Here is a 26,041-nt window from a genome sequence, read left to right as displayed (position 1 = left end):
ATCCCGTATGAGGACCTGAGGCCACTCACCAGATTCCGAATGCGTAGACAATGGCAAGAAGAATGGAACGCAGCAAATGCAAACAAACTGCACTTTGGAAAGCCAAGAATAGGAAGATATGTGACTGAAAAATGTAACATGCACCGAGAGGTTGCACTGTGCAGACTCAGGATCGGTCATACACATGCAACACACTCGCACCTTTTAAACAACTCTCCAGCACAACATTGTGCAAAATGTGGTGACGAGCTGTCTGTCGTTCACGTTCTAATTACCTCTCCGTACCTCGAACCAGAAAGACTGTGTCACTTTCCAAAGCTGTACAAATGTCACATTCCGCCTCATTCACAATTTTTTCTTGGAGACGATCCCTTGTTTTCCCCAAAAGTAGTCTTAAAGTTTTTAGCTAGTGTAGGCTTCCTACATTCCATAACATATTCTCACTAATCTCAGCTTCCTCTCAATCCTGAGGGAACCGCTGAGACTTTTTTATCAAATGTCATGCAGCACGCACTCCTTGTCTTGACAAGGACTGTTGACGACACGGCATGACTTTGTAAAACTCATAAGCATAGCCCGTTTTAAACCCATCACACATAGTCACTACACCTAAGTTTAAGTCCTATACACTACTCTTTTATTCTTGCCACCCTGAGTAGACTTTTAATAATCAAATCGGCCAAAAACCGTGTGTTTGGCGCCCTTTGGCCTGAGTTGCCCTTGCGCCACTAAAATCTACTATCATCATCATCACTATCCAGTGAGGCTAGTTTATCTGTGCTATTCGAGTAATTAGAGTGTGTTAAATGGGAAGTAATAGGGCTCAGCGAAGTTAGGACACATGAGGATACAGTGCTGAAGAATGGATACGTCCTGTGCTACCGTGGATTAGTTGACAGAAAAGAACTAGGAGTGAGGTTTCCCATGCACAATAATATAGATGGCGACATAGAAGAATACCATGGCATCAGTGAGAGGGTGGCAAGTATCATAATTAAGTTTAACAGAAGGTACAAGATGAAGGTGATACAGGCCTACGCACCTACATTGAGCCTTGATGATCATTTGGTTGAACACTTCTATGAAATTTCGTTATTGCATCCAGATTCAACTGCACTCAAGTGAAACTTGCTACAGTGATCAATGAATGTGTTTAGTGTTCTTTTATATATATATGTCGTCTATATAGTGCAGATAGGTAGAAGGCTTTACTGGACGTTTATTTTTATTTATTTATTTACTTATTTATGTATTTATTTATAGTACCCTCCGGGTATAAATACATTGCTGTCGTTAGAGGAGCTGTCGTTATTTGAAGAGGGAGGCTCGACTCTTCACCTCATGTGATTGACAATGGCTAGCGTAGGCGCATTATCGGCAGCAAGGCGCTCGTAGACTGCATACTTTGGGCCTTTTAACAGGCGCCTTGTGCTCTTTAAACGTAATTTTAAAGCATTTCCAGTTAAGTCTCGACCTGTATTATTTTTCTCATAACAGTAGAGGTACTAATCTTATCAAAACAGGGGAAAATAAAAAAAATTGGTAATAATGAAAAAACTCCCGTTTTTCGACCCGCATCTCCCCTTAAATGCAATTGTATCAGTTATATCTATTATGAAGGCAGGTAAGGGGTTCCAATTTCCTGCTGTCCTGGCAACAAATGAGTTAGAGCCTGCAGTAGTTGAGAAATATGATATGTTAACCTTAAGATGATAGTCAAGCCGGTGTTAGCGAAGTGGAGCTGTGTGTACGAACAAGAAATGAAGTGCAGGGTTATGGTAGTACATTTTGTGAAAAAGAAAAATGCGCGGTTGCTTTCGACAGGTTGCTAGAGAAGGAAGATTATGAGCAGCTTTCATGCTTGTGACACTAGCATGGTAATTTTAATTACGTGCAATAAAGCAAGCGGAGAAATTTTGCACTGCCTCAATGCTATGTATTCATGTAGAGCTTTGCGGGTTCCAGACAGATGAGGCGTATTCTAGGCGAGGATGGATGTCGCTAGTATAAAACAAAAGTTTTAGTGACAGTGGGGCAAGATAGAAGTTTTTTTTTAAGTGACCTGAAGTTTGATTCGCTTTAGCTATTTTGTAATTAACATGATGTTTTTATGACAGGTTGCTACAAATGTGAACAGCAAGGTAGCGATAAGAAGCGGTGGATTTAAATGGTATATTGTTACGAGAGTAGGACGTAGAGGTGCCATTGCACCGGGTTATGTGCTTGCTTTTGAACTTAAAAACATTTAGCTCCATGTGCCACGTGTGGCACCAACCGGAACTTTGTGACATGTGTACATCCTTCCTCACCTCCCAACTGCTCCCTTATTTTCTTTTTATTCATGGAATACCTGTTCCTCCTTCACTCATACAATTGGTCACAGCCCTCCCCACCCTCTACACGCACTCTGGCACCCACGTATCCATGTTGCTTGTCCCCCTCCTTTGTTAGGAAGGAAAAGAGGGTACGAAGTGCCAACGAAAATAGTGCTGTTCTTGCCTTGAGAAAGACAAGTCGGCTGGTCGAAACGTCGACTCGACACAACCCCTGTTTACTAATTGTCATCGCAAGTTTCCATCTTCCCCATCCTACCGTTTTATGGCATTCATAACTCGTGACTTATGTAGTACATGCTCGATGACCTCATCAATTTTTGCTTCTGTTTCAAGCTCAGAACTTTCACCAACTTAAAAAGTCACTTAGAACACATTTTAAGCGGTATTTGTGGCTGATATCGCACAGATGGCACTTCTTTGCCTGTGTGGTGCAGCAGTCAAATTGTGTCAAAATTTGGTGTCACCACTCCTTTAATGAAGGCATGGTTGGTGCTGCAGGTGAGTGCCACAGATCGGGACACAGGCAACAATGCTCGGCTCTCTTTTCGGCTCACAGCCAGTGGAGAGTTTGGCATCTTCCCAAACAGTGGACTGCTGTACATCCGTGAACCCTTGGACCGGGAAGCCTGCGATCTGCACTGGCTCTCGGTGGTAGTTGTCGACAATGGCAGCCCTGCCATGTCAGCCACAGCTAGCGTGGAAGTGCATGTCCTCGACGCAAATGACAATGCCCCCGAATTCAGCGCCACTTCCTTGGAGCTTGCTGTGCCAGAAAATCTGCCAGCCGGCCACCTGGTTGGTCAACTGCAGGCTCGGGACCAAGACGCTGGCAGCAATGCTGTGCTTCGCTACAGCCTGCTGCACTCTAACGGCAGCAGCTTTAAGGTTGACCCAGTTACTGGTGAGTGCTGTATTATGTAGTTAGTGTAATTACATACCCTTGGGCAAGACAGATAGCTATGTAAAAGAAGATTTACCACGCCAATTGTGCAAGGGGGCCACATTTGTGACTATATACTCCATGTGGTGTCTCGATATAGCGAGAGCCACGCCACACTCTTGGAGTGAACAGACACAGTAGACACGATCGGGACAAACCAAGCCAAACACATTTATTTAACTGATTTAAAACTATGATGTCGTCAGCCGAATTACAAAAACATCACTCGTGATCAACATGCTAAGACGTCATTACACAATATTAAACAACACTCAACATGACAAACAAGGCGGTGTCGCAACACCTGACTCACCATGTGGGCCCACCACAGACGACCTGCGGTGCCGTCCACGGCAGACCCGCCGCTGGAGACAACCGTTCGCGGCAAACGCCACCAGCGAAAGAGACTCGCTCAATTCTCTCTTGCCGCCACTAAAGCTTGCCACCAGGGGTCACCGCCTGCGCTACCCATCCAACTATGATGATGATGGTGGCGATAAAAGCTCAAGAGCACGCCACCTACCGCCTCGATAGTTGTAACCCAAGTTGCGGCTTCTGTGCGAGACACGTGCGCCACGCCCCGCAAACAACTTTACAGAGGGTGTCAGCACCTCCACATTCAATAGGCGGCAAAAACAAACCAAAAACTTTCTGCTCTATAACACAGACTGGAATCACAAAAAATTTATATTCCTGAAGCTATAGCGTGAAATGGCTCAATCTAAGGGACTATTTGCAAGTTTCTGTCGACATTTGTTATAAGTGTTTTGTACATGTACATTTTTTTAGTTTTCGCTTTGACTATGTTGAAGGTCTTCCTGTTCTCTCGAACATTTGTGGGGTCTTTCACCAAAACTTAGGGATTCCCCTCGGAAGGGCTGGCAAAATTGCACTCCAGCGTTCAAAGAACAGAATAATTGACTGGACAAAGACTGCCACTTGCAAAACCAGACGGCGCGGCTAAGGGGGTGACTCAGTGGCCGAAGAGGCAGTGACAGAGACCTTTCACAAACCAACATTGATGCTCGGCTCTCCAAAGCAGTTGTAAATAGTGTAAATAAACATCTTGTATGTAATATAAAATTCAATTTAAAAGAACCCATTTTTGTAACATTTTTGGTGCTGAAACCTGGGATTTATCAGCGATACAAGATGTTCAGCGACAACTGACACAATTGTAGCACTATATGGAGTCTCACAAATGCCGGTCTTGCCGGAAATGAGGTGGCTCGTGTCAGGGCCTGACGAATGCCCAATGTGTCGCAACTTGCTACGGAGGAGGTGCCGTTCACGGCGTGGGATAGCTTTACTTCATTCCATGACATTTGACACCACTGCCAATGAGAAAAGCTTAACATTCCCGCCACTCATGCCCAAATATTCGCGCTAAGGTGAAATTCTGTGGTGACAGCTGCAGACTTGCACCTTTCCTTCCCCTTACCTACACCACCGCACTCATCCGTATTGTTCTCCCTCTTGTCAATTCTGCACCTCTTCCACAGCAGACTCATGTGGCACTGCCCTAAGCACCCTCTTCTCCTTCTTCTGAAATGCCTAATTTCTAATGAGGAGGAATGGGAGCAGCCTGACACAGCTCGAGGCCCGACATTCAAGAGACCCTTCTGCAGTGAGCTGAAAGGGTTGAAGGACTACTTCAAGTAGTTCCTTCCCACCACCCTTTGTCCGATTTCCCCCTTTCCTGTAACCACAGATAAATAAAGTTCATTTATTCATTCAGAAAACTGTCATAAAGATGTTGAAATCATTGCACTTACAGTTTTGCTATAAAAAGTTTTTCTAGTCCCGGCTAACTCGGTGAACAATCACTGAGGGCAGGGCACTGAGTGCAAGATAGTACCTACGTCTAATACATTAGCTGTGTGTGTTTCTGTGTAGGGGATGTGCACAGCCTGGCCACCCTCGATCGTGAAGTCCAGGCCAGCTATGAGTTGCTGGTGCGAGTGCAAGACCAGGGCACACCAACCCTTTCGAGCACCGCGCGGCTGCGGATTTCTGTGGTCGATGAGAATGACAATGCACCAGTTTTTGTAGAACCTTTGGACCGCTTACTAAATGTGCGTGAGCACCAGCCAGTCGGCAGTGAGCTTGTGCAGGTGCGTGCTGTGGATGCCGATGAGGGACCCAATGGCCAAGTCATCTATGAGATTGTTCCAGGTTTGTATCTTTCTCTTGTTTTGATCCAAAGCGAATTGTCAACCTTTTGCTCCTTTGCCTTTATCAACTTGGATGGCCCATCTGCTTCTAACTTAGCATACTCATCTATATTTATATTTTATACAAAAAAAATTGCTCTGTAAGAACTTATGAGTTGTATGTGTTGTTAGAAATAAAACTATCCTCATCATCATTGTTGGCCCATGTCAGATGGAGCCTGTGGGCTGTATCTTTTGCTAGTAGCTTGTGCCCTCACGAGGATTTAACTTTTGGTACTATGCGAAATGGTATTCCCCTTATTTTCTTGCTTATTGCAATGCCTTCATTTGGTAAGCTAGAGAGCCCCGTTGTGGGTCGTGGGATCGAATCCCGGCTGCGGCGGGTGCATTTCCGATGGAGGCGGAAATGTTGTACGCCCGTGTGCTCAGATTTGGGTGCACGCTAAAGAACCCCAGGTGTTTGAAATTCGGAGTACTCCACTACGGCATCTCTCATAATCATATGGTGGTTTTGGGACGTTAAACCCCACATATCTATCTGGTAAGCTAGAGAGATAGGACTGGTCTCAAGGATTGATCTCCTGAGGCACCCTATTCATTGTGGGGGAGCACGTGCGCCCAGCCTCCTTTTCCTTTTTACGGCAGCGCGAAAGCCTAGTTGCGGGAACACCCCCACAGCCGGCGCTCGCGATTTCCCCTTTCCGGGCGCGCAAAACGAGTGTCCCTTCCCTCAGCGAAAGGTATTACTCTCGTCAGGGAGAGAGAAACCGAGTCAGTGGACAAAACTAGCGTGCGGACGGCCACACGCTCTCTCTAACACCGGCCAGGCACGAAGGAGGTCGAACCCGCAACCCTCTACGAGCCGAGGGCGGCAACGACCAAGGAGTAAGCGTCTACTCTAGTTTTTGGAGTATCTCCTCGCGACATTTGCACGCTATTGCTAATGCCTAGCAATAAAGTGTTGTTGACCTAGCCTGTTGCCTTATTCGCCCAAACTCGTGTAGCTGAAATGAGACTAGCTACCGATAGGGGACGACTGTGTGCGGCTGAAACATTAACTAGGCTTTTGCGTCAGCCATACATAAAACGAACCCCCTACAGCATTCATTGTGTGTTGAAACATCACTGTAGAACAAAAACTCGACTTTTTTTTTTTGTCACTCTAGAGATCAGTATCAATATTGTCACGAGGTCGTGATGTGGACGAAGGGAGCAGACTGCAGGTCGAATAATAAACTATTTACAGGAAACTCTTACTTGTACGAACGTCGGTTTAACAAATATTTGAGATAGCGAACTCTTAGAATCCCCGGTGATTTTCCTATGCATTCTATGTAAAAATCTTTCAGTTAAACGAATTTCAAAGTAGTGATTTTTTCAGTTGAACGAACATGATCTGCGGTCCCAGGCTCATTTTTAAAATCAATTTTACGAATTTTTGTGCACTGCAGCACTGGTATAGCCGATGCGAGCCGCCACTAAATCGCCCATCCTTCGACGGTGGCGCGACATCACTTGTGCATGCAGCGCTGCCGAGACAAAGCGGCCGTGCGAGTGACGAAAGCGAGTCACGTGTGCATCAGTTTGCCAGCGCCACTAGCGCCCTTTCTCTTTTTGTCTGTTTCATCGGGATCCGTCGGCGCCATCTTCATTTCAGGAAACAACAGTGCATTTCACGCGCCATGCGCCCACTTTCGTAATGAGTTCGACGAAATGCATGCGGCTGACTCTGTCAGACAAGCAGAGTCTTGACAGCGAGCAAAGGCAAGTGAACGTTGCGAAGGAATACGGAGTTGCACCATCGGCACTGTCAATGATAGTCAAGCAAAAATCGAAGCTCGAAGGAGAAACTTCGTTCAATCTTACCAGGAAACGACTGTGCACGGGACATTTCGAGGCAGTGGATGATGTTGTTGTGGTATGGCTTTGTGACCTAAAATCCCAAAACATACCCGTGTCCAGCTCGATAATACAATGCAAAGCAAAGGAATTAGCTCTGCTTTTGGACGTTTGTGGCTTCAAATCAAGTAGCAGATGGCTTACCCGATTTCGGGATAGGCATGAGATCGCGTGGAAAACGATTTGTGGCGAAAGCAAGGATGCCGACCATGAAGCGATGAGAACCTGGAGGGATGAAAACTGCGCAATATCATTAGTGGATATTCACCCGATGACATTTACAATGCCGATGAAACTGGTATGTTTTATCAGGTTCTTCCAAAGAAGACAATGGCATTCAAAAATGACAGTTACAAAGGCGGGAATCAATCGAAAGCAAAGATCACTGTGCTGTTGTGCTGCAACGCCAGTGGCAGCCACAGGCTCAAGCCCTTAGTGGTAGGAAAATACGCGAAACAGCAATGTTTTAAACGTTTTCCTTCACTTCTATTCAGGTATAAAAGCAGCAACAAAGCATGGATGACCAGGAATCTCTTCAGTGAGTGACTGCTGAACATCAATGAAGAAATGAGAAAGGCAGAAAGAAAGATTCTTTTGATTGTAGACAGTTGCTCCGCACATCTTGTCGATCTCCATTTGAACAATGTGCGTGTCGAATACCTCCCGCCAAATTGCTCTGCCATGCTTCAACGGCTCGCATTGGGCATCATACAGAACTTGAAGGTTGAGTACTGATGGCGGCTCGTGCAGCGGATTTTAATTAATATAAAGATTGGGAACAATGAGCCCATCAATGTCAGGCAGGCGGCCGAGATGGTGACAGGCTCCTGGTGGTCAGTGTCACAGGCTACAATTAGAAACTGCTGGCACAAATCCGGCCTTTCTCTCATGCAGGATGCAAATGAGCAAGAAGAGCGCGACAAAATCAGTGAGGAGGAGGAAGAGAACGGGGCGGTTATTGACACTGGAATGTGGACAGAGGTCTCTCAACAGCTGGACGTTTACAGTGGTGCTTCATTTGAGGACTATGGGCAGTGTGAGAGGGATCTTGCTTGTCACTTGTGCAGAAGTATCTGATTTAGAAATTGTTTCGAGTGTTTGCGGAACCTAAAGAAGAGTGCCACGTGGAAGTCGTAACGACTGAGGTTGGTTCAAATCCTGTAACTTTAGCCGAGGCAGTAGAGTATGTTAGAAAGTTGCGAGACTTCGTGTCTCAGCAACAAGCTGTGCCAGAGGCACTGCACAAAAACCTACACTCCCTGAAAAACTTCGTCTCTTCTTGTGTTTTAAGGGCACCAGTGCAAATGAAAATCGCAGATTTCTTTTCAAAATTGCATTTCACACTTTCGACTCTAATGGCTGCTGTGCCCATGCGGTTCCATATTTTAGTGAATATTCAGTTCAGTGAACTTTCAGTTAAGTGAACTATTTCCTTGGGTCCCTTGAAGTTTCCTCAATTGAGAGTTCGATGTATTTGGACCGAACCTGTGGCCACGTAAAAGGAAAGTCAAATTACAGCAAGACACTGGCACTGATAGCGGCAAGCAGAGCGTCGGCAAAGCGGCGAAGTGTGTCGGCATTTAAAGATTTGTCATAGAACATTTTAGCGTTATCGCTAGCGACGACGTAGGTTCTAGAATAAACTCAGAAGTTCACGAAGTGGGTGTAATCTTAACAAAACGATCTAATACAGCCTCGAAGCTTCTATAATACTTAAGGCACAGTTTGCGCTGAACACAGTGTAATGGGGCGATAGCAAAAACTAGAGAAAAAGGACGTGGCATTGCCCCCCTTGACGGCATCATCCCGATGCTTTAACAGAAGATTAAAATAAAAAAAGTAATGCAATAAAATACAAGTAATAAAGTACAATACAGAAATAACAACAACAAAATACGCTGTTTCAGTTTGTTAACGCGCATGAAACAGCTTGAGGCGCGACATGGACGACTTTAAGTCGCAATCGGCGTCGTTGAGAGTTCGTGATGTTGTTGGAGACAACCTCGTAATTGAGTGGGCCAAGACGTCAAATTACCCTTTATGATCCAAAATACAGCCGCAGAAGTTTTTTCACTGAGTCTGCGTCGGCGTATCGACATCCATACCCAGACACGGTTCCCGGGCTGATACTCCACGAAGCTTCGTCGAAGATTGTAACAAGGACTGTCGGTCTCCTGCTGATTCTTGATGCGCAGGCGGTGATCGGGGCGAGCCACAGGTCTGTCTTCCTGTGTGTGTGCACCGGCCTGAAGGTGGGTGGTATGGCGTTGGTGCTGGTGGCGGAGGTGTCTCACGGTGGAACTGCTGTGATGCAGCGTCTTGACCTGGGCGTGGTGAGGGAGCGCTTCGACGCACTGCAGCAACGTAGTTCATAGCTTCCGGATGAAACTGCGCTGGTTCGGAAGTTCTCAACGCTTGCTTGACTTCTTCACGAACAATGTCAGTGATTGAGTCCAATCGAGGCTGCGATTCCCAAAACATCTTACGCAGCACTTCAAGCACTACTGCAGGGATCGTCTTGCGCATGTCATCGGCACTGGGGGCTAGAACGTTGGCGTAGTCCGTTGTTGGTGAGCAGCGGTCATACTACCTTGTACGCATCTAAAGCGCCTTTTCTATAGTTGTAGCTTCGGTGAGGAACTCGGCGACCATTGCAGGTGGGTTGCGGAGAAGTTCTGCAAAAAGCTCTTGTTTAACACCCCGCATGAGCAGCCGAACTTTTTTTGTTTCCGTCCATATCAGTGTCGGCGAGGCGGAATAGTTGACTCATCTCTTCCGTGAAGATGGCAACTTTTTCATTTGGGAGTTGCATGCGGCTTTCCAGCAAGGAAGCTGCCATCTTCTTGCGAACGACGTTTATGAAGGTATGCAGGAATGCGCTGCAAAAATTTGCCCAGGTTTGGAGTGAAGACTCTCGGTTTTCGACCCAGGTTTTTGTTGATTCTTCTAGGTAAAAATATGCATGTCGCAGCTTGTGCTCGGTGCTTCAGTTGTTAAAGGCAGCGACAAGGTCTCAAGCTAGGATTCCAGCTATCTCAAGCTAGGATATCTCAAGCTAGGATTCCAGGTCTTCGAGGGATGTACCACGGAATGTCGGTCGCTCCTTGGGTTGCCGGAGTAAAATTGGGGCAGGTAGCACAGTAGCGGTCATTGTCGCTGTGGGGTCGTGGTTTGTCGGGTCTTTACAGGTGGGAGCCCGTACTCTGGCGGTAGACCCAGTTGCCAGCAGCTTGTTCATTGCTCGGGATTGGTGTCGATGTCTCCTTCACAGCGTGGGCTGGGTTCATGGTTTGACGGGGGCGTCCGGTACAGAGAAGAAGCAGCACCTCCACCAGATGCCACGGGGTCGCGATGTGGATTAAGGGAGCACACTGCAGGTCGAATAATAAACTGTTTATTTCTATCGAACTTCTGGCCAAGTGAAAGGAAAGTCAGATCACAGCAAGACACTGGCACTGATAGCGGCGAGCAGAGCGTCGGCTGTTGATCAACTGACAAGCGGTGAAGCGTGTCGGCATTTATACACTTGCCACCGAACATTCTAGCGTTATCGCTAGCAGCGACGTGAGTTCCAGAATAATCTGGAAGGTTCACGAAGTGGGTGTAATCTTAACAAAATGATCTACTACAGCCTCGAAACTTCTCTAACACCATAGGAGCAGTTTGCACTGAACATAGTGTAATGGGGCGATAACAAAAACTTGAGGAAAGGAACGTGGCAATATGTTTTTTGAAACCTGAAGCTTAACACACTGTAGATATGACCCCTATATGAGATATGGGACAGGTTTTCTTCCAAATGATGTTAGGTGATGTTTTGTTCAAACTCTCTTCTTTGTTTTTGTTTAAAGTGTTCAAACTGTATTTTGCTTGCCTTTGTGATACTGGACTGTATATGTGTATTTAAAGAGTATTGATATGTTTATAGAAACCTGACACCTGACATACTTCAGATATGACCATTATGTGAGATGTAAAAAAAGGCTTTGATTCAAATGGCATTAGGTGACATTTCGCTCAAACTTTATTCTTGCCTTTTGGATACTAGACAGTAAATGAGTAATTGAGTAGATGAGCTGTCAATCTAACTATTCTCCCCACAACCTTTCTTGGAGAAAAGTGTCGCAGGTGCCTGATCAGAAATTAGTGTAAACTTTGCTGAATGGAGGAGTGCAGAACTTTACTGTTATCAATAATGCCATGCAGGGCTAGCAGAAGCTGAATCGATGCTGTTCTTTATCCCCAACACTGGTGAGGTATTTGTTTATTGAGTTTCCTTCTAGGTCTTCAGATGCACAGCAAAGTGGAAATATCATTGAATGAAAATTTTCGCTCTTATGCAGACTGCAGCAAGGTGCTGCATGTAGACTTGCTTTTCAAATATTACCATACTTTTGTACATTTTAAAATTCTGAGTGATGCTGATGCCAAAATATCATTGCTGTACATTTTAAATCTGCAGTAAAGTGATTGACTGTCAGGGAATGTTAAAAAAAAAGGACTCGAGAAGGATTAATTAGATTTGTAAAATCGTTTGCTTTGCGTTACAGGCAGCGGTCAGCAACGAGATGGGCGCATGGCCTTTTCCGTGGATGCACACACGGGCCGGCTGACCACACGTCTGGTTCTCGACCGGGAGAGCCAAGAGGAATTCTCGCTGGTTGTAGTGGCACGTGACCGAGGCCACCCACCACGTGAAGCTCGGCTGGCACTGCTGGTGCGCGTGCTTGGCCTCCACCATCCAACGGGATCGGCCACTCCTGGGGGGTCCATGCGGAGGCTGCACGTGCGCGAAGGAGCAGCCGCAGGCACTGTGCTGGGATCCCTGGCACCGCACCCGGCAGGGGCCACCTTCTGTCTCTTGGGCGAGCCGCTCGTATTTGATGTTGGTGAGCTTGCATCAGGGTGCCATCTCACTGTTAAACTAATGGCAAATAGTATCAATTTGTGCCTGAGTGCAAGGCCCTCTGCTCTATTACAATAACGTATTCATAACTAGTGGACCGAAGCACAACTTGTGTGGTACACACCCTCCTGCAAGGAGCTGCGTTAGGTCCATAGTCTGGAAAAAACCTCGTCCATGAACAGCTTCGCTGTTTAAACTTGCACCACAGTCGAAAGTTGTGGGGATGCTATATTGTCCTTTAAAGTCGTTTGCGCCTTGTGGTGCACACAAGTCTCGCAGACAGGCCGCATTTAGAGTTAAGATCCATCTAGTGATACGTGGCGCAGGGTTCATCATCATAATCATCATCATAGTTAGTGAGGTAGTGCTGGCAGTGCTGCCCTGTGGCAGGGCTAAGTGGACGCCTAAAAAACATTCAGAACCGTCTTTGGCATGTGTCAGCTGGCGTAGATGGTCGTTGCCTGACAGGGTCCTGCGGGACGTGGCAATCGCGGGTCGCATCTTGTGGGCCCCTAGTGGTGAGACGAACATCGGTAATGCACCTTCACATTACCTTATGTTTGTTCCTTGCTGGGCTGGTTGGTTCATTTTAACATAAGTAAAAGGGCATAAAACTAAAAAAGATGCCATGGACAAAGGTAAAGAGTGCTCACAGCGCTCTTTACTTTCTGTTCATGCCGTCTTTTCTAGTTTTATGCGCAGTTACTTACTGTAAAAGTCCGCATATAGTCCAGGGTGTATTTTGGGGATAGCAAACGCGAGAAAAAAAGTGTTCACCCGAATATAGCCCAAGTAAAAAGAAAAAATGCTTAATGACACACTTCATTCATCTTCGTCGGACGCACTCTCTTCTGAACCTCCCTCTTTTGAAATGTTCAAAGTACATTCTCAGTGCCATAAAGCACGTTCGAAATGGAGCACGTTTTGAATGCAGGGCAAGCAAGCGCCTCACTAATGCAGGCTCGACCCTTGACTACCCACCAGCACATCATAGCTGGTGAGGCCGATTTCAGCCGTCCGGTTCTCTGGACCTCACCCACTCAGCGTACAGGCGCTGGACACAGACCTTTATTGGGTTATTAAGGGGACATGCTCTTTGCAAAATTTTTTTTTCAGATATTTGTGACAGCTCAATGAAGCTTTCACCAGTTATATAACTTGAGCTCCTCTTTTCAAATCTGCTCTTATTTTTTCATAGCTCATTTGGTTAATTTTGTGCCGACCATGCAATTGTAAAAACAATGCATTTTTCTGCAAGCTTAGACAACAACAGTGAACGTAAAACACTAAAAAATAGCAAATGTTGTTCCGAATGAATTGCAAAATTCAATAGAGCAAAGAAGCATTGTGTAACTAATGTGTGCTAGTCTAGAAAAAATTTCTAATGCAGAATTTCAGTTTTAGCATACAGAAGGAACAAACTTTTAAAATGATCTAGCTCAGTATTCTTATGGAAACCTCTGAAACTTGTTTACTCGAATTCAGATAATGTGAAATATTAAGCATGTCAAGTTTCACTATAACCTGACTACATAAAACACACAAATTGTAGTGCACAAGCTCTAAAAATGCAGCAGAATAGAGAACTGAAAAAAGAAAAAGAAAGCTCCAGGCCTGCACGGAACGCGCAGCACAGTCACAGCGAAAGCTAGAAGAGCGACCTTTCAGAGCCTTTTCAAAACACTCATTTCTTAACTGCTGCTAGCGAAATTGCCTGATACCCACTAGGGCATTAATAATAAACTTTGGGTTGTAGGCAAGCAATCGCTATGCTATATTTCGTCATTCTTCCGAGAAGCGTGGTATCCGCTAAATGTGAACTTATTATGAGCGGACAGCAGATTAATAAGTTCACGTGCTACGTGACGCCAAACATGCGCATAAAAGAGTGTTTTCACACTCGTCGCTTGGCTTATAGATGGCGCTGACTGTCACTCCTACTTCTAAATTCACATATAAACCCAAAAAAAGTGGATGGAGGGTAGGCCGCTGTGGTAGCTCAGTGGTTAGAGCATCGAACGCGTTATTCGAAGGTCGTAGGTTCGATTCCTGCTCACGGCTGGTTATTTTTTCATCCACTTTTCTTTCTTCTTATTTACATTCCATTGGTTCTAATAACTTCCCCTGTACATTTCTTGACATTACTGCCTGTTAGATCTCATTAATATTGTGTTAAAACACGGAAAAACGAGCCCTTAAGTATACACTTCTTTCCCTTATTTCATGTATATATATATATATATATATATATATATATATATATATATATATATATATATATATAATGAGATCTAACAGACAATAACGCCAAGGAATGTATAGCGGAAGTTATTAGAACACATGGAATGTAAATAAGAAGAAAGAAAAGTGGGTGAAAAAATAACCAGCCGTGAGCAGGAATCGAACCTACGACCTTCGAATAACGCGTTCAATGCTCTCACCACTGAGCTATCACAGCGACCTTCCCCTCATGCACTTTTTTTGGGTTTATATGTGAATTTAGAAGTGGAAGCTGTGAGCCAAGCGGCGAGTGTGAAATACCCATCTATGCGCATGTGTGGCGTCACGTAGCACGTGAACTTATTACGAGCGGGCAGCTGACCAATAGTCCCTCGTATACAACCTAATGACACCAAGTCTGCCAGTACGAGACCCTCGTTAATGAATAAGGGAAAGAAGTGTAAACCTAAGGGCTCGTTTTTCGTGTTTTTGAGGGTGTTTCACACTCGCCGCTTGGCGCACAGATGGCACTGACTGACATTCCCACTTCTAAATTCATATATAAACCCCCAAAAAATGGATGAGGGGAAGGCAGCTGTGATTGCTCAGTGGTGAGAGCATTGAACGCGTTATTCGAAGGTCATAGGTTTGATTCCTGCTCACAGCTGGTTATTTTTTCACCCACTTTTCTTTCTTCTTATTTACATTCCATGTGTTCTAATAACTTCCCCTATACATTGCTTGGCATTATTGTCTGTTAGATCTCATTAATATTGCATAAAAAACCCGAAAAACGAGCCCTTAGATTTACACTTCTTTTCCTTATTCATTAACGAGGGTCTCGTACTGGCAGTCTTGGTGTCATTAGGTTGTATACGAGGGACTATTGGTCAGCTGCCCGCTCGTAATAAGTTCACGTGCTACGTGACGCCACACATGCGCATAAAAGGGTGTTTCACACTCGCCGCTTGGCTTACAGATGGCGCTGACTGACACTCCCACTTCTAAATTCACATATAAACCCCAAAAAAGTGGATGAGGGGAAGGCTGCTGTTATAGCTCAGTGGTTAGAGCATCAAACACGTTACTTGAGGGTCGTAGGTTCGATTCCTGCTCACGGCTGGTTATTTTTTCACCCACTTTTCTTTCTTCTTATCTACATTCCATGTGTTCTAATAACTTCCCCTATACATTCCTTGGCATTATTGTCTGTTAGATCTCATTAATATTGTGTCAAAAACACATGAAATCAGCCCTTAGGCTTACACTTCTTTCCCTTATATATATATATATATATATATATATATATATATATATATATATATATATATATATATATGCACACACACACACACGCACACACACACACATATACATATATATATATCTCAAGAGAGAAAACTTAATGGACATGAGTACTTTTATATGAATTCGCATACACAGAGGTGACATGACACGCTTTCTTAGTAACCACGAAGTTCAATCACACTTTAACAGGCCGAGGAATGGCACCCTGAGCCCATATTTCGCGTTTGATAGGCAACGCTCATCTTGCTATCACAACTCTTTCTCTGATTATGCTTTGGCAGTTAACATTACAAATACCACAATTGTTTGCTTAATAAATTTATTATGGATGTACCAAGCATCAATGAGTATATGTCCATGTTGAACAGGGCTATAGCTACCAAACACCAAAACATACATTCGGCCGACCCTCCTTTATCAGTGTACAGTAAATATTTAATTACCCCTGCAAAGGTGCGTTTCACTTTCATGTTATTGGCCAATCCCCATAACGGAGGGATCAACCATGTTTTTTCAATGAACGATTGCTGTTATATTTTTTTGCAGTATTACCTTCTCTCATGCATTCAGGCTTGTGTGTATTATAATTTGCCCTGCTTCCTAATAGCCTGAACACTGTTTCTGGTGCGTGCAATAAGTAATAATATTGCTATTGTTATATTGCTGTTATTAACTTATCATGAACTACATTGTTTACACTCATTGTATTTGTATTACCATTTTTTGAGGGGCCCCCAGGCACCCGCATAAATACGTCGTTAAAAATGGGGTAAACAAAATTTTCCTTTGAAGGCACAAAGTGTGGTTGAATATAATGTTAAACTATACCTTGTTGCTTCCTTTCTAAATGGTCGTTAGGTGTATATGATTGGTGTAAACAGTCTTTGTCACGCACACAGCACCAGCTTGTTATGCGAGGCAACAAATGATGCTAAAATGACCCTTCGCGTAATGACCACTTATGCATGACGACGTAAAAAATAAGAGAATAATTTTTTTTTGATACGGCATATCGTTTGTGATTGGTTCTTCAGCATTTAAAATTTTCAGTGTGCCACAAAATCGCTGGCATGTTACATGACGTCAAAAAGGAGGAGAGCATCTTATTCTAAATGTAATTCAAGTAGGCTAGCTACCAATCACATAAGCAGTGGCTACATATAGCAGCTGTGAGATGAATTATCAGTGTATTAAAAGATTTTCACTTGCAAAGTAACAGTGTTTAGTAGTTTGTGCGGGTATACATCTCCGTGAGCTCATACTTTCTGATAAAAAGAGGAATAGAAAGAAATAAGCAGCGCTGCACGTGTGTGCTTCTTTTCTGTCCGAAATGTATTTTGAGGTGTAAAAGAAAATTCAAGTTGAGTGAAAAGCAACTAGCATGACTCTTAACTAAGCCTACATAGTGCTAAATACCTCTGCCTTTCACCTTCTCCCTGGTCCGGTGGGTCAAGTTCTGGGGCAAGCGTAAAAGCTGAGATTCCTAATGAGCACGAGTACGCTGCTTTATTCATGGCCACCTTGCAAACTGCCGCTAAGGCTCCAAGTTATCATAAACAAGGCTGATTAGGTTTATCAGAGACTAAAGCAGAAACAAATTTTGGTGTTTCAATACGGGAAAATCTAAACATCAAGAACAATTCGTCACACACTCATAGGCTCGTAACAGCTTCGACATAGCAGCGGTGATGATATATCGTTTTCGAAGAAAATTATTTTCCGGAAGCAGCAAATGCTTTGATCAGTCTTTAAAAAGTTTGCTTGTTCCCATCCATAACTGCATCAAGAAGTCACAGCAGAATGAAAACATGAACAAGTGGTAATATTATAGAGCCCCCGCTCAGCGCTTGCCTTCTCTGCAATCCTACAGCACAAGATGCGAAAGAATCGCATAGACGACCCGCCGTGGAAAGAGCCTACAAAAAAAATTGTCACAGCGGAAATGTTGGCAAAATTTCACTATTTTGTAACATTGCCTTGTAACATTTTCATTCTCTCCCGTAAGAACATAATTGAGTGATTACTGTTGCGATGGAAAATTTCACTTTACTTGTTGGTTTCCCCAGCGTGCAGCCAAAAGTGACCACTGTCGAAAAAGTGTGTGTGGGGCGGGGGGGGGGGGGGGAGAGCTTGTGCTTCCCTTGCCCGCCAGCTGATATGCCTATTGTCAGTAAGCATGGAAAAAGTAAACAGCTGAGTAGAGGCCCTGATGTCACTCATTGTGAAGCCGTGGTGAAGTCGTAAGTTGGTCATATTGTCACGGGGTCGTGACGTGGCCGAAGACGGGAGACTTCGTGTTGGGATTTAACTGTTTATTTGGGCGAACCTGTGCCCGGTAAACGGAAAGTCCAATTACAGCAGCAGTCTCGCACAGATAGCAGTCTCGGACTGATAGCGGCGAACGGAGCGTCGGCCTTCGATCAACAACTGACAAGCGGCGAAGCGCGTCGGCATTTAAACTCTTGCCGTCGAAAGTTCTAGCGTTATCGCTGGCGGTGGCGTAGGTTCCAGAACAATCTGTACTGTTCGCACAGTGGGCGTGATCTTATTGAAATGATCTACTACAGTCCGGAACCTTCTAGAAAACTGCAGGTGCGGTTTGCGCTGAGAATCGTGCGGTGGTTTGGGACGATAACAAAAACTTGGGAAATGGAACGTGGCATTGCCCCCCTCTGAAAAAAGGCATCGTCCCGATGCTTTAACTAAAGATGAAAGTACAATAATAATGCAAGAAAGTACAATAAATAAATTACGATACAACAATAATAAAAAAAAACACTAGTTCAGTTTGTTAACGCGCATGAAACGGCTTGAGGCGCGCGACATGGACGACTTCAGGTCGCGATCGGCGTCGTTGAGAGTTCGTGATGCCGTCGGGGACAACCTCAGAATCAAGTGGGCCGAGCCGTCGAACCACCCTGTACGGTCCGAAGTACCGTCGCAGAAGCTATTCACTTAGTCCACGTCGGCGTATCGGCGTCCACACCCAAACACGTTCACCGGGCTGGTATTCCACGAAGCGTCGTCGAAGGTTGTAGCGGTGGCTGTCGGTCGTCTGTTGATTCTTGATACGGAGACGCGCAAGTTGTCGGGCTTCTTCGGCGCGTTGAAGGTACTCGCTCACATCGAGGTTTTCTTCGTCGGTGACGTTGGGTAACATGGCATCGAGCGTCGTTGCCGGGCTCCTTCCGTAGACCAATTTGTATGGAGATATCTGCGTCGTCTCCTGCACCGCCGTGTTATATGCGAAGGTCACATACGGAAGAATAGCGTCCCACGTCTTGTGTTCGACATCGACGTACATTGACAGCATGTCGGCGATCGTCTTGTTAAGCCGCTCGGTGAGGCCGTTGGTCTGTGGGTGGTACGCTGTCGTCCGGCGGTGGTTTGTTTGGCTGTATGCCAAGATTGCTTGAGTTAAGTCGGCAGTGAATGCCGTTCCTCTGTCGGTGATAAGGACCTCCGGGGCGCCATGACGTAGGACGATATTTTCGACGAAGAATTTAGCTACCTCGGATGCACTGCCTTTTGGCAGGGCTTTTGTCTCGGCGTAGCGGGTAAGGTAGTCAGTAGCTACCACGATCCACTTGTTTCCGAAAGCCGACGTCGGGAACGGCCTCAGTAGGTCCATACCAATCTGCTGGAAAGGTCGGCAAGGTGGATCAATTGGCTGCAGAAGTCCCGCTGGCCTTGTCGGCGGTGTCTTGCGTCGCTGACAGTCCCGGCATGTTCTCACATAACGAGTGACGTTGGTGGTAAGACATGGCCAGTAGTACCTTTCTTGTATCCTCGCGAGCGTGCGAGAAACACCGAGGTGCCCTGCCGTCGGATCGTCGTGAAGGGCCTGGAGGAGTTCTGGTTGCAGAGCTGAAAGCACCACAAGGAGGTACTTAGCTCGAAGCGGTGAAAAGTTTTTCTTTTGTAGAAGACCGTTTCGTAGAAAGAACGACGCAAGGGCACGCTTGAATACCTTCGGGACTTCGGCGGTCCTGCCTTCGAGGTATTCTATTAGGGCCTTAAGTTCTGGGTCGGCCCTCTGTCGTTCAGCGAAGTCGTCGGTAGTTATCGTTCCTAAGAAGTAGTCGTCATCCTGGTCGTCGGGTAGCGGTTGGTCGACGGGCGCACGAGAGAGGCAGTCGGCGTCGGAGTGTTTTTTTCCAGACTTGTAAATGACAGTAATGTCATATTCTTGAAGTCTCAGGCTCCATCGTGCGAGGCGACCTGAGGGGTCCTTCAAGGTGGCTAGCCAACACAATGCGTGGTGGTCGCTCACAACTTTGAAGGGCCTGCCGTAGAGGTAGGGACGAAATTTCGACGTAGCCCAGATGATGGCGAGGCACTCCTTTTCTGTTGTGGAATAATTTGCTTCTGCTTTGGATAGCGATCGGCTGGCGTAACTAATAACCCTTTCAAGTCCGTCAGCCCTCTGCACAAGAACGGCGCCAAGACCTACGCTGCTTGCGTCAGTATGTATTTCTGTCTCGGCGAATTCGTCGAAATGGGCAAGTAACGGAGGCGTCTGGAGGCGATGTTTAAGCTCCTGGAAAGCGTGTTCCTGCGGCGTTTCCCACTTAAACTCCACGTCGGCCTTGGTAAGGTTAGTGAGAGGATCGGCGATGCGGGCGAAGTTTTTCACGAACCGCCTATAATAGGCACACAGGCCCAGAAATCGGCGCACGGCTTTCTTGTCAGTGGGCAGCGGGAAGTCGGCGATGGCGGCTGTTTTCCGTGGATCGGGACGAACTCCAGACTTGCTGATAACGTGCCCCAGAAACAAGAGATTCTCATACGCAAATCTGCACTTTTCTGGCTTCAGTGTGAGTCTGGACGTCTTGATGGCTTGAAGTACAGCTTCAAGGCGCCGAAGATGCTCGTCGAAACTCGAGGAAAACACGACGACGTCGTCCAAGTACACAAGGCAAGTCTGCCACTTCAGTCCTGCCAGTACTGTATCCATAACGCGTTGAGACGTTGCAGGCGCTGAGCAAAGGCCGAAGGGCATCACCTTAAACTCGAAGAGGCCGTCCGGTGTTATAAACGCCGTCTTCTCTCGGTCTCTTTCGTCGACTTCGATTTGCCAATAGCCAGTCTTGAGGTCCATTGACGAAAAGTACTTGGCGTTATGGAGCCGATCAAGTGCGTCGTCTATTCGTGGGAGGGGATACACGTCCTTTCTTGTGATTTTGTTCAGGCGGCGATAATCGACGCAGAAACGTAGGGTCCCATCTTTTTTCTTCACTAACACCACGGGGGATGCCCATGGACTCTTGGACGGCTGGATAATGTCATCCCGCAGCATTTCATCAACTTGTCTTTTCATGGCCTCACGTTCTCGCGTCGAAACCCTGTACGGACTCTGACGGAGTGGTCTGGCATTTTCTTCGGTTATGATGCGATGTTTCGTGATTGGGGTCTGCCGAATTTTCGATGACGACGAAAAGCAATCTTCGTATTGCAGGAGCAGGGCCTTGAGCTGTTCTTGCTTATCGTTCGGAAGTCTGGGATTGACGTCGAAAGTTATGGGAGGGGCTTGGTTCCTCTGAGCAGGTTCCACAGAATCGGCGAGGGCGAAAGCACTGGTGGCTTCGACAATTTCTTCGATGTATGCGATCGTTGTTCCTTTGTTCACATGTTTGTACTCATTGCTGAAATTCGTGAGCATAACCGTTGCTTTGCCTCCCCGCAGCTCTGCAATTCCTCTTGCGACGCAAATATTTCGGGTGACCAACAGATGCTGACTGCCTTCAACGACGCCTTCCAAGTCAGGTGATTTAGGAGCGCCGACTGAAATAATGACGCTTGAGCGAGGCGGAATGGTGACCTGTTCTTCCAGCACATTCAAGGCATGGTGTCCTGACGGCGTGCGCGGCGGTAGTGCTCCTTCTGTGGATAACGTTATCGACTTTGTTTTTAGGTTGATGACAGCACCATGGAGGCATAAGAAGTCCATGCCAAGGATGACATCTCTCGAGCAACGCTGTAGGACTACGAAGTCTGTAGGATATATACGGCCGTTAATGGTGACTCTCGCTGTGCAGATTCCTGCAGGCGTTACGAGATGACCTCCGGCTGTGTGGATTTCAAGGCCTTTCCAAGCTGTCCTAACTTTCTTTAACTTCGCGGCGAACGACCCACTGATGACAGAATAGTCGGCTCCAGTATCGACGAGAGCGGTCACACTGTGGCCGTCGATAAGAACGTCGAGGTCGCTAGTTCGCCGTCTCGCATTACAGTTAGGGCGTGGCGTTGGGTCACGGCTGCGTCGGCTTGTTCCGCTGCTTCCATGCTGCGTCGTCAGACCACCTTCGGAGCTTTCGCCGTCAGGGCTTTGCCTGGTTGGCGTTGTGTTCGGAAAGCTCCGTCGCGGCGTCGTCGTCGGAGGAGGATCTTCGGTAGTTCGTCGCACAGCAACCGCACCTCCACCGGTTGCTGCCCTTAGTTTCCCGGATACGGGCTAGGAGACCGGCCCCGCGTTGGGCCAGAGTACTGCCGGTGGTGCGGTGACGTGCGGCGGCTGGGCGACGGCGAACGCGAAGGGCTTCGTGGTGTCCACCGAGTTCCTGTCAGGTAGTCGGCGATGTCACGTGGTCGTTCTCCTGGCTGTGGACGCGGTGCATTGACGGCGAAGCCACGCAGTCCCATCTGTCGGTACTGGCAACGGCGGTATGTGTGTCCGGCCTCGCCGCAGTGGTAGCAGAGCGGGCGATGGTCAGGGGTGCGCCAGACGTCAGTCTTCCTCGGTGCACTGCGCTGGGCCGCTGGCGAACGGTATGACGTCGGTGGGGGTGGTGGCGGTGGTGGCGTCTGTCGACGGAAGTGCGATGGGGCGGCGTTTTGGCGTGGACGGGGAGGAGCGCTGTGGCGCAGTGCAGCGGCGTAGCTCATAGCTTCCGGCTCGGGCAGCGGTGCGTGGGGAATTTGAAGTGATTGCCGAACTTCTTCTCGCACAATGTCGGCAATTGAATCCATTTGAGGCTGTGCCGAAGGCAACAGCTTGCGCAGCTCTTCCCGCACGATCGCTCGGATCGTTTCACGCAGGTCTCCGGAGTTACTGGCTTGAGCAGCAGCGCAGTCTGCAGTCAGGCGACGATTATACTGTCTGGTGCGCATGTCCAGGGTCTTTTCGATAGTGGTCGCTTCGGCTACAAATTCTTGGACGGTTATCGGTGGGTTTCTCATCAGTCCCGCGAAGAGCTCCTGTTTGACCCCTCGCATGAGGAAACGAACTTTTTTCTCCTCAGGCATGTCTGGGTCAGCGTGACGGAATAGTCGGGTCATTTCTTCTGTGAAAATGGCGACATTTTCATTTGGTAGCTGAACCCGAGTCTCTAATAAAGCAGCGGCCCTCTCTTTGCGAGCGACGCTCGCGAACGTTTGCAGGAATGCGCCGCAGAAAACATCCCACGTTCGGAGCGTGGACTCCCGATTTTCAAGCGAAGTCCTTGCGGTGTCTTCCAAATAGAAGAACACACGACGCAGCTTTTCGTCATGGTCCCAGTGGTTGAGGGCGGCCACACGGTCGTATGTTTCTAGCCAGGACTCCGGGTCTTCAAACGATGACCCATGGAAAATTGGTTGTTCCCTGGGTTGATGCATGACCATCGTGGGCTGGGACGCTGCGGTTGTCATTGTCGCTGCAGTCGCGGTCATGGCCTTCGTCTTCCGCGCCTTGTCTGGTAGAAGCCCGTACTCCGGTGGTAGCCCTTGCTGTCGGCGGCTTGTTCGCTGCTCCTGGTTGGCGTCGGTGTCTTCTCCGCGACGTGGGCTGGGTTCACGGCTTGACGGGGGCGTCCGGTACATGAACGAAGCAGCACCTCCACCAGATGTCACGGGGTCGTGACGTGGCCGAAGACAGGAGACTTCGTGTTGGGATTTAACTGTTTATTTGGGCAAACCTGTGCCCGGTAAACGGAAAGTCCAATTACAGCAGCAGTCTCGCACAGATAGCAGTCTCAGACTGATAGCGGCGAACGGAGCGTCGGCCTTCGATCAACAACTGACAAGCGGCGAAGCGCGTCGGCATTTATACTCTTGCCGTCGAAAGTTCTAGCGTTATCGCTGGCGGTGGCGTAGGTTCCAGAACAATCTGCACTGTTCGCACAGTGGGCGTGGTCTTATTGAATTGATCTACTACAGTCCGGAACCTTCTAGAAAACTGCAGGCGCGGTTTGCGCTGAGAGTCGTGCGATGGTTTGGGACAATAACAAAAACTTGGGAAATGGAACGTGGCAATATTGACTGGGAAAATTCTCCTCTCTTGTAAACCCCAGAATGTGAAGCAGCCTGGCATAGTGGCTAGTGCATCAGCCTCGCGTGCAAGAGGTTTGTGGTTCATATCCTGATCCCGTGCAGTTCCCAACCGGATTAAAAAAATATATATATGCATGGTTATGGAACTGCACTAAGAGGCCTAGGGTGCGGCCTCACTGTGGACCACTTCCGGTAACGCACTCCCTCACCAGAGAAGAATTTTGCCACCCTGGTGCAGTATCTGGCCACTACCTTCCACATGCATATGTCAATTAACTCAGGACTTTCAGTCCGCAGCGGCTGCGACGCAACCGACCATGGCGGCGATCAGTTATGCAATGCAGCAGAAGGGGCTAAGAATCCCTGGGTCTGGACAGGCTGCCATTGAAACCTGAACTTGGCATCGTTCAACGCTAGAACCTTATTATGAGAGGCAAGTCTATCTGTACTATTCGAGGAGCCAGAGGGTGTTAAATGGGATGTAATAGGGCTCAGTGAGGTTAGAAGGACAGATGAGGACTGTACAATGCTGAAAAATGGGCACGTCCTTTGCTATCATGGCTTGGCTGACAGAAGAAAACTGGGCGTGGGGTTCCTTATCCACAGAAATACAGCTGGTAACATAGAGGAATACTATAGCATTAATGAAAGGGTGGTAGGTATCGTAATTAAACTTAATAAACGATACAAGATGAAGGTAGTACATGCTTATGGGCCTACATTCAGCCATGATGACGCGTTTGTTGAAAGCTCCTATGAAGACGGGAAATTGGCAATGACTTCAATGCCAAGGTAGAGAAAAGGCAGGCTGGAGATGAGGCAGTAGGGGATTATGCCAGAGGGGAGTTATTAGTAGAATTTGCAGAACGAACTAATTCACGGATCTTGAAAATCTTGTACAGAAAATGAGGTAATCATGAGTAGACATAGAGGAGGCCTAATGGTGAAAGTAAGAACGAAATAGACTTTATACTGAGTGCACATCCAGGCATCGTGCAGGATGTGGAAGTGCTTGGCCAGGTATGATGCAGTGACCATAGAATGGTACGGTCTCGAATCTGCCTAGACTTGAAGAAGGAACGACAGAAACTGATACGCAAGAAGCCAATCAATGAGCTAGCACTGAGAGGGAAAGTGCGGGAATTTAGAGTCTCGCTTCAGAACATATACTCGGCTATTATCGAGAAAACCAGCCTTAGCATTGACGCAATGAATGATAATCTGATGAGTATCATTACGGAGTATGCAGTGGAAGTTGGAGGTACGGTAATTAGACAGGACACTGGCAAACTGTCCCAGGAAACAAGAATCTCATTAAAAAATGTCAAAGCATGAAAGCCTCGAGTACAATTAAGAAAATGAAATTGGCAGAGCTTTGGAAGTTGATTAATAAGTGTAAGGTATCTGATGTAAGAAGGTATAGCATGTAGAGAATAGAACGGGCTTTGAAGAAAGGAGGAAGCGTCAGAGTGGTGAAGAGGGAACTTGGGATAGGCAAGAACCAGATGTACGCACTAAGGAATAAGGAAGGAAAAGTAACTACCATTATGAATAGGATAGTTAAAATAGCGGAGGAGATTTACAGAGATCTGTACAGTATCCAGGACAACCACGACCTTAACCCTTAGAGGTCCAAAACTTTTACCCACTTTCCGCCGCTACCGGTCTGAAACTATTATGCTAGTTTCTGGCACCACGAAGAAAAACACGAACTCTGGCAGAAAAACTCACAGGATATTTATTTTAAAGATGATATTTCCTCTTGCATTCTGCAGGCAACTCCTTTATTGATATTTAGGCAGCATTTGATACTGCTCAAAGCATTCTTCTGGGTGCGGGCCAGGGTTGTTACTACAGGTTGTGCAGAAAAACACAGTTTCTTTGCTGCCTCCCTTTGTTTGCCTATCGCTACAAACGGTGCAGTCCTTGCTGCTTTGCCCTGGGAGCTTGTAGATGAAGTGGTTCCTTCCATCTAGCATTTCTTCATAATCATTCTGTGCAGACAGGC

At 46.8% G+C, this 26,041-nt stretch overlaps 1 protein-coding gene across 1 annotated transcript in view; it reads left to right on the top strand.

The window, feature by feature from the left end:
* ds (dachsous cadherin-related 1) overlaps window positions 1-26,041 on the top strand; it is a 228,881-nt gene that overhangs the window by 80,162 nt on the left and 122,678 nt on the right. The window contains exons 8-10 of the mRNA XM_075882295.1: window positions 2,835-3,237; window positions 5,173-5,451; window positions 11,900-12,238. Of these exons, the coding sequence (XP_075738410.1) occupies window positions 2,835-3,237; window positions 5,173-5,451; window positions 11,900-12,238 (1,021 nt within the window). The remainder of the gene's footprint in view (window positions 1-2,834; window positions 3,238-5,172; window positions 5,452-11,899; window positions 12,239-26,041) is intronic.

Source organism: Rhipicephalus microplus, chromosome 2, assembly GCF_043290135.1.
Source record: "Rhipicephalus microplus isolate Deutch F79 chromosome 2, USDA_Rmic, whole genome shotgun sequence".
Taxonomy (NCBI): Eukaryota; Metazoa; Arthropoda; class Arachnida; order Ixodida; family Ixodidae; genus Rhipicephalus; species Rhipicephalus microplus.
The sequence above is the reverse complement of the archived record's forward strand: the minus strand, read 5'-3'. Positions and strand labels throughout refer to the sequence as shown.